Source organism: Dermacentor silvarum, chromosome 10, assembly GCF_013339745.2.
Source record: "Dermacentor silvarum isolate Dsil-2018 chromosome 10, BIME_Dsil_1.4, whole genome shotgun sequence".
Lineage (NCBI taxonomy): Eukaryota > Metazoa > Arthropoda > Arachnida > Ixodida > Ixodidae > Dermacentor > Dermacentor silvarum.
This window is the reverse complement of record NC_051163.1, coordinates 109,887,803-109,896,623: the sequence shown is the minus strand read 5'-3', so window position 1 is coordinate 109,896,623 and position 8,821 is coordinate 109,887,803. Positions and strand designations below refer to the sequence as shown.

The 8,821-nt window shown below is 50.6% G+C and overlaps 1 protein-coding gene across 1 annotated transcript; it reads right to left on the bottom strand.

The window, feature by feature from the left end:
• Positions 1-1,054: 1,054 nt before the first annotated feature.
• LOC125941094 (CRISP/Allergen/PR-1-like) lies at positions 1,055-4,396 on the bottom strand. Its single transcript, XM_049658031.1, has 2 exons — positions 4,311-4,396; positions 1,055-2,012 (listed from the first exon to the last, which is right to left on the bottom strand). Exons 1-2 carry the CDS (start codon positions 4,376-4,378, stop codon positions 1,055-1,057), a joined length of 1,026 nt encoding a protein of 341 aa, XP_049513988.1. The 5' UTR covers positions 4,379-4,396.
• Between the last annotated feature and the right edge of the window lie 4,425 nt (positions 4,397-8,821).

The following is an 8,821-nucleotide window of genomic DNA, read 5'->3' as shown; positions in this document are numbered from 1 at the left end:
TGTATCGGGAGTTTTTCATGTTGCTCTACAATTTTCTCATTGACACTTCGATAATTAGGACAGTGCTTCTCGAGTTAGATAATTACAATTACCTAATTATATCTCAGTAAAGAAAAAATTACTGGCGGCTACTCCACTGTGCTGGAAACAATACGCACTAGGTTTGCTTCGCGTAACGCCGTTCCTCTTTTTTTTTTAATCGTACTGCGTGATACCTGGGACACACATCAGAATACGCCTGAGTTAAGTGCTGCTCCCTACGTACGCTATTTTTTCTTCGTTTGTTTCGGTTTTCTCTGCATTCCTTACGGATGGGGTAGCCAGTTCTTCTGTTGCCTATTTTCTCCCGGTAATTTTCTTATTAAAGAGCAAAAATTGTGAAACGATAGTCGAACAAGGACCGAACAAGAGTCTTTAGGAAACGTTGGCTTCAGCCTGAGATTTCCGCTTAAAAATAAAATAATCCTTATTAATAATAAAGCAATCTTCAGAAACCATCTGAAATGTGATTAATAGCGGTATCACGTGCGTAAGTCAGCCCTCGACTAGCCCAAACCACTATCGTTCGCATAACGCCGTTCCTCTTTTTTGTTTTTTAATCGTGCTGCGTGATAGCTGGGACACCCTGTATACGTAATACTATATTAAAAGATTTTGGATTTTTACGTGCGAAAACCACGATCTGATTACGAGGCACGCCGCAGTGGAGGACTCCAGATTAATTTCGACCACCTGGGGATATTTAAGGTGCACCCAATGCACGGCACACAGAGTTTCTTTTTCTTTTCTTTTTTTTTTTTTTGCATTTAGCAACAATTGTAATGCGGCCGCCACGGCCGGGATTCGAACCCCTGACCTCGTGTTAGCAGCACCACGCCACAGCCGCTATACCACCACGGCGGGCGATTCGTCAGATATCGCAGAACAAGAGCAAAACGACGTCATTTCCTTATTCTGTCGAGCGTATACACCGGACGGCGATGTGGTTTAATTGAGGATCACGAATGACGTCGCAAAGCCGCGATGCATGAGACGCATAACGTTTTTATCGTATTCAGGGCAGGCAGAATATGCGCGCCCATGTTTCAAGAATGTGCAGCGCAGCAGTGGCGCCCACTAACGCCGCCGCTGGCGCCAGCGCGGCGGCGGGGGCCCCCAACGTTGGTGGCGGCGGCATCTCGTCGTCTCGGAGTTCTGGCCATGGAATTTCCGGCTCATAGCCGCAGAGGCCCGACGTCGGCTCGCATTTGGTTCCCTTGGGACAGCGACTGCACGGCCGTCCCTCTATGTAGACTGGGTGCCCGTACACGTTGCCCGCCGGTCCGAAATTGCAGACGTAGGCGTGATCGTAGGCGTATTCGTCAGTCGGCCCAGTCGACACATGCCTCGCCATCGTCGAGTAGCTGCAGCCCACGAAGGCCGTCTCAGCCCACCACATCTGAGTGACGTTGTCATCCCAGCGCGTAGCTTTGTAGAACCTCACCTCCGAACGCTCCAACCGGGCGTGCTCCGCGAACCATCCCCTGATCACGGCGTTCCAGTACGAGACGTACCGGTGAGAGGCGTTGTGCAGACGAGTGACGCTTTGTCCCGTTTTTACGAACCTCTTCGTGTGACGGTTCTCCACTTTGTCGTGAAAGGGCCAGTTGGAATCGTTAAGGAGGTAACTGGCGTGCACGAAGGCTAGGTTAAACAGTTCCTGGTCCCACTCCAACTTCAACATGTTGGAGGCGCTTGGAAAGTCCTTGCAGTTGCCCACCGCCACGTTGCTACGGAAGGAGTTCAGGAGCCCCAGGATGGTGTTCTTGTGCACCAGCTGCCCCCCGTAAGTTGGAAGTCCCGTGAGGTTTAACAATGACTTGCAGGCCGTGTGCTGGGGGGTGAAACGGTACTCCTTCAAGCAGAGTTTCGGTTGTCCTCGTGCACAGGAAAGAACGGCGGCTAAAAGCACCAGCTGTGGCCGTCCGAAAATCCTGCGAGATGGACGGCGCAGTTGGGACAGAACGTGCAAGCTGCAAGCAAAAAGAAAATATGCATAGATATATGTAACAGCGAGTGTTACTGAGGCGAACATACAAATTTTATCAACGTCGTAGAGCCTGCAAACTTGATCGTCGTCTCAGATAGCACTGAGCCGACATTTAGCAGTAATACTAGTATAAGGTCTATTGTATACTCGAGCTCGCATGAAGGACGTTCCGCCACCTTTCGAAGGTGTGGACGCTCTGTCTAAAATAATGAACTGCAGCAGCAAATCGTAGTGGGTATATAGGATATATCGTTATTAGAACAAGAGCGCAACTTGACACCCAAACTCTGTGATGAAGTATATAGATAACACGAGTGGTCGTCTTCTCTTTACTTCAGCTGTGTTTGTGTGTTTAACTTGCGCCCCTCTTCCGAAAGCTAAATTTCACCAACTATCCCGGGAGGTATCGTTTGTTCTCAATCTGATCTGGTCACGCGGAAACGCAGCTTTTCAGACATTTGTCAGCATTTACTCCACACGCGGCTGCCTGCTCAGTGACCTGTACACAAAACTACGCGTGGATTGCATACGCTGCCTCCTCACAGACATCCACGGTTGTTGGTGAGGGAGCACTGCAGTCCGACGAACATGCGGCCGTTAATATAGTATCCCGGCCCGGATTTTAGTCGTGCATCCGGATAGCATCCACATCCTTCAGCGTCGCGCATGTGTGGGTGTTCAAAGAAGATACATTAAACGACCGTTAGTGTGACTTCAACCAAGGTCTCCAGCGTAGTAGCCCAATGCTTTATTTACCTAGACCATAAACTGTTTAACAGCTGAGCTGCTTAAACCGGAGGTTGGTCCGTATAGCGTAGACTAGAAACTGCGTTTGGCGATGACGTCACCGCGCGTTGCTTAGCAACCACTTGGCACAGCTGCGCCTCGCTTCGCCGCCGCTCCGCACCGCCGCGCCGAGCCAGGTGGTCCAAATTTCCGGAGTCCTCCACTACGGCGTGCCTCATAATCAGAACTGGTTTTGGCACGTAAAACCCCATAATTGAACATGTCAACGCTTTGCGGAGCCGTGTCTTGAAGCGCGTCGTGCGGCCAAGCGAGAATCTGCGCGTCGGCGGCGAGCCGATCCGGAATACCGTGCCGAAGCTGCAGCCGAGAAGAGGCGTCGTCGAGTCGAAGATCCCGAATTTCGAGAACCAGAACGCGAGAGTCTGCGTTTGAGTATCCAGCGTCGTAGGGATAGCGACCCTGGCTGCAGCTTGGTCGATCACAAGCTCCGCTGTTTGCTCCAGCCTTGCACCACTAGTGCAAGTTGCGCTGATTTTTTCTTTTTCTTTTTATGTGTTGCGCAATATCACGCGCAACAGATAACGCTGCCACCATCGTGCTATTGGTGGAGCTCACGTTAACTGCTGTTCAACGTCGACAAGATCTTCCAGCACAGGCACCTAATGGGACGGCTCTTCTTGTGCCTAGAATACTGCTCGAACATTTGACACTTCTGGTGAAATTTGCCCGTGTTGACTTTACAGACGCGTGCATGGTACGGAAATGATATAGTTTTAGATACGGAAACAAAAGATCGTTTTCGCTTGTGTGCTGTTAACCAGACCACGCCGCTCCATGCGAACAGCGGCTCCTACACGCGAACCTTCACCTGATGCGTAACACAAGCCTCGCTGGTTGTCAGCGCCACTTGGGGGAGACGATGATGGATTAGCGAGGCGAATACACAATACACAAGGGGGGGGGGGGGGGGGGCATTCTGTAAGTGTTCACCTGGTGGACATAAACGGGCCGCGCTGGTGCAGGTACTTCACTTGAACTTTCTGAACTGGCACTACTCTACTGCACTCCCATTGTACCGCAACGGAACTATATAGTTCCGAAAGTGCAGCGAAATCAAAGAGACTGATGGCTTCGATTCGTTGTTAAGCTCAGCGCTCGTTCTCTCTGCCTGCGTCTGCATTTCGTGCGCGCTGCAGTTAGCTGCACAAATGAAGAATTGCGAAGGAATGTTCGCAGAAGCCTGCGCGGTAGCAAACCACTGCCCGGCCAGTCCAAAGCAGGCCTGTCCAAAACACTGTACAGACTGTACTGCGCCGAGCAACTGGCATTTAGCGGTATTGTCGAGCAAATAACTGCCGGACAAACTGCCAGCGGGCTAACAGCCTGATTTCTTTGGCGGCTGCGGGCAAAATATGCAATCCCATCTCGAACGGTTCGCGTTGTTTCAATTCAAGCACGTAATTCGTGTCTTAGAGCTCGCCGTACACGAGCAAACAGCAGATGATACACATGAAATCAAGATTATGAACGGTACCTCATTTTGGTGATCTTGTGGAAGCCAAAGACGCCTAGTAAAGCTCCAAGTCTGGCCAGCAGAACCATGGGTCACGGACCTTTCTTCTTCTTCTTCAGTTGCTGCCGCTGCTGCTGACCTCTTAAGAATGGCAAACACCCACAACCGGGAACAGGCTTGGAAGCGAGCGGTAGTAGGAGAAGCAATAAATGTAACAATAAAAACAGCGATTATTAACAACAATTATTTACCGTTGTCGTCTCATATCGCTCCGAGAGGTACAGAACCGAGCCATCTGTAGAATAATTTATTGCCCATGGAGAATACAATTCCAACGTGTGCACTCACATGTATCATGCAGATTGGTGCAAGTGTGACGAGAGATTTTTTTTTCACCCAAAAGTGCGAACAAGTTACAGCGCTCATACTACTGCTTTATTACTAGGAATCAAACTGTGTAACTAAATACCCTGCGACAATAACGCGCTACGACGTAATGGCCATTCAAACGTATTTTTATTGCGATTGCAATTACATGGACACTCCAAGCGGATTTCTGCCGTCGGCATCGTCGATCGTCGCCGTGAGGTTCCGTATAAAGTCCAAGGGCGATAATATGTGCGAGTGAAAGCGCGCGAGGGACGCGCACTTTCACTCGCTTCTACTCTGCCAGCAACTGCGTACTTGGCTTCTATTCTGCCAGCAACTGCGTACTTGTACTTTGCGCGGCTGCGGGCGGTCGCGTGCACCATATCTTGAAAGCGATCTGCACACGGCTCCTACCTTTGTATGCGCCGTGCTTTCGCCGCTCAGTTTCCGTTGAAGCAATAGCCCGCACGAACCTTCGCTCGCTGCTGCCTCCGCGCTGGCTCACGCTAGCATTTTGACAGTGGTTCCCTGTAGTCATTGAGTGTGATCTATTCATGTTTGCTTGTGCACGCTGACGGTGCTTGTTAATTCAGTTAGTAAGCGAATGTGTCCAAGTTCATGCAGCCGATAAAACTACAATCCTTACTGCGTATAGCTCTCTACTAATTTGCTATCGCAATTAATGCTTCGCCTTTCGGGCGAAACTGTCTTTTTTTCTTGTCATTCCTTCCTTCCGCGAATATTGAGTAATCTCTGAAGGTATATATATATATATATATATATATATATATATATATATATATAGGATCTAATGCTTTTGATTTGCCGATTCTGGCTTAATCTTTTGTACGCATTCAAGGGTAACTTTTCTCACCTTCATATGTTTCAAATGTTGCTTTTCTAAAATTAAATTACCACTTAATGTAATTTTCTATGTTCCGTGCTGCATGTCTGTGCGATTGAACCTTGGTTCACTGTAATGCAGCATTTGTTGCTAATCGTTTCGTAACGCTGTGAAGTTCTTGGCTGTTGTTTGTACACAGGTAAACATTTTACGTTCTTCAACTTCCCACTCTACATACACCTATATAGCACCCATTTTCTGACAGCTACCCATAATAACGATGCGCGCGAGAACATCACGACGCAAGAAGAAAAAAAAACGTAGCAGTAACGCTCGAAAGGCGAAGCATCGATTGCGATAGCAAATTAGTGGACCGCTATACAAAGTAAGGATAGTAGTGCTATCGGCTGCATAAACTTGTAAACATAGGCACACTAACTAAATTAACACGCATGGTATCATGCGCGCAAAAGCAAACATGAACGCATCTCACTCGATGACCGCAGAAACTCGGTGTCAAAACGCCGCTGGAGTCAGCGCAGCAGCAGCAGCAGCGAGCGAATTGAGCTTCCTGCTGGCGCTCGTATCAACGCCATCTTAGCCGCGAAAACACAGGGAGGGCGGTCTGTGCCCCCGCCGCAAATGGCTTTGAAGATACAGCTACGCGCGAGGGCGCACGCGGATCGCACGCTGCAGGCAAATAAATCAGTTACCAGTGCTGGCAACACTGTCTAAATAAACAAAGTGACTGTGACTGCCATGTGACTGCGTGTGAGTTTTAACGTGCGCGTGAGTTTTGTTGATCGGAGCGTGCCTCAGCCAGCACTCGCATGGCCGAGTGGATAGCGATTCCTCTGGAGTCATCGGTGAAAGTTCGGCAGATGGGCGTCGTGGTGCGGTGCGTGGTGCGGTGCGGTGTGGCGGCCTCGGTCACGGCTAGGCCTACGCGCCGACCTCTGGTGGCGCTTGTGGTTACGCCCGCTGCTAATAGATGGCGATACGAGCGTCACGGGCTCCAAGGGCGCGAATTTAGTGAAGGATGAGCAGGCGTTGAGTTTACGTCGTTTTTTTTTTTCCTTGTGGCGTCATGGGAAGAACGAAGAGAGACAAAGTTGCTCAGAGTACAGCCATGAAAGGCGACTATACAGATGATTGGGTCATGTGCACCGGGTGCTGGGCATGGCACTCCCTGGACCGTGGCGCAGGCGGAGGCGGCACCAGCTTTCTACTGCCGGCAATGCGAGAAGATCGGCATTAGCCGAGAGGAGTTCGCTTTGCTTATCAAGCAGGTTGCTAAAGATAGTCAGTTGGAACCGGAACGTGCAGTTCAGAGCGGAGACGTACGTCACTATGTAGGATGTTGTTGCGGCGGTACAAGAAGCACCGGAGGTGTGGGGAACATCTGAGAGCATGGTACAGTGTTGCATGCAGGCCGAAATGATGTGATGAACAAGGAATCATCGCCACAGAGAACCTTAGCGGAGCTACGCTCCCACCTACAGAACTAGAGAAAGAGGGCTCCGAACTATCGGTTTGCGATGTATGCGGTGCCAACACCCCGGACGGGCACGGGCCAGTTCCTCTGCATCTGCAGACAGTGTAATGAACGCCTGAGGTCTCTGTGCTGTGCCCATGGGTTGAGTTTGTAGCCACCGACTGGCTTCGAGGAGAGGCGCTGAACGGCATGATGTACAAGGATAACATGGCAGAGGAAACGCCTTGGACGAAGGCTTTGTGCTTTCTTAGATGCGCGCCCACCGGGAAGGCACTGGAGAGGAAGGTGGAGTGATATTCATGAAGCCAGCTCGATGATGAACTCTCAGCCAAGCCTTAGTCCACATGGCCGAGATGCAGTGGAAGCCGAGCAAGGGAGGAAAGTCCACAAATCCCAAGCGCTGTGGGCGCAACAAGGATGTACAGGAAGGAAGGGAGTGATGACGACAGAACTCCAACAGTCCAGCGGAAACTGGGATGGGCTGTATCCCAGGGACGTTGGAAACACAGGGGGCCTCGAAAAAAGAAGCCAATCAGGGAGAACAATGCTTTCCTAGACATGCAAGGTGGCCGGACAGAGCAAAAATGGGGAAAGCTCGTGAAAGCAATTCAGGAGGAAAATATTGTACTGTTCGCAGTTGTGGACAGCCACCTGCGCGACCAGGAGGTTCCGCCATGTTAATCCGGTTTTGCCTGGGAGAGGTGCAACAGGCAGGGCAGTGAGTGCCGAGGAGGTGGAATTGGGGGTATATGGCAAACCGCAAAGCAGTGGACGAAGCTCCGGGTTGGATGTTCTGAGCATATGTGGGTGTCCGGAAACATAGCGGGTGCACGGCTCGCGGTGGCCGTTGTGTACATGTGGACTGGAGGGCAGAAAGATAAAAATACAGATATATGCCGCTGCCTCACCAAGGATATAGAGGACTTTCGCCAGGGAGCAGAGATCATGGTTGTGAGAGACTTCAATGCACATGTTGAGGACTTGGACGGCCGCACAAATGCCAATGGTAGGCTGCTCCTAGAGCTAGCTGAATTGGCTTAACTAGTAATAACTAATTTGACAGATATGTGCTGAGGGGCAGCTACCTGGCCCACGCGCGATCGCCAGTCCTGAATAGATTACTCATGATCCAAGGACTGTATGAAGACCTCAACGGGATGGTGGTAGATGAAGATGGAGCTCGCAACCTGGCAAGTGACCACAGTCGGGTACGCCTGGTTTTCCAAACCAGCCTTCGGCGGAATTGACAGCAGTTTTCGGTGGTTGCTGCTCGCCCTAATGAAAAGGCCCTGCTTGAGATGGTAACCAAGCTGGCAACGAAAGTCGATATGCTGGAATCCTATGACCATCTATTGTAAGAAATGAAAGTAGTCATGATCGAGGCAGTGGGATCAGCAGTCAGGATGTCGGCGTGGGCTAAAAAGCCATGATAGAGCAGAGAAGTGGCAGAAGCTATACGGGTGCAGGCAAGAAGCGAGCCGTGCCCACAGACATCTGAGCAAATACGAGTGTCTAGAAGCTATTATGGGTACTTGGGAGACCTACAGGAGGCTGAAGCAGATGCAGCTGTGCTGGTACAGGGGCATATCCGGGGCATGAACAGGCAATTAATGCAGGATTTGAAGGCAGCAGGAAGGCAGGCACCACAGCGCTTCTGGTGATATATACAGAAGTCAAACAGGCAAATATCCCAAGTGACACTGCCGAGGTCGCCGAAGACGGAAGAAGTGATTGGGGAGAAATGTATCCCACTACTGGAGGGGTGGCTGTGATCACTACAGCAGCAGGGTGCCCCAGACACCCTGTCGGAAGACATGGCTGGCC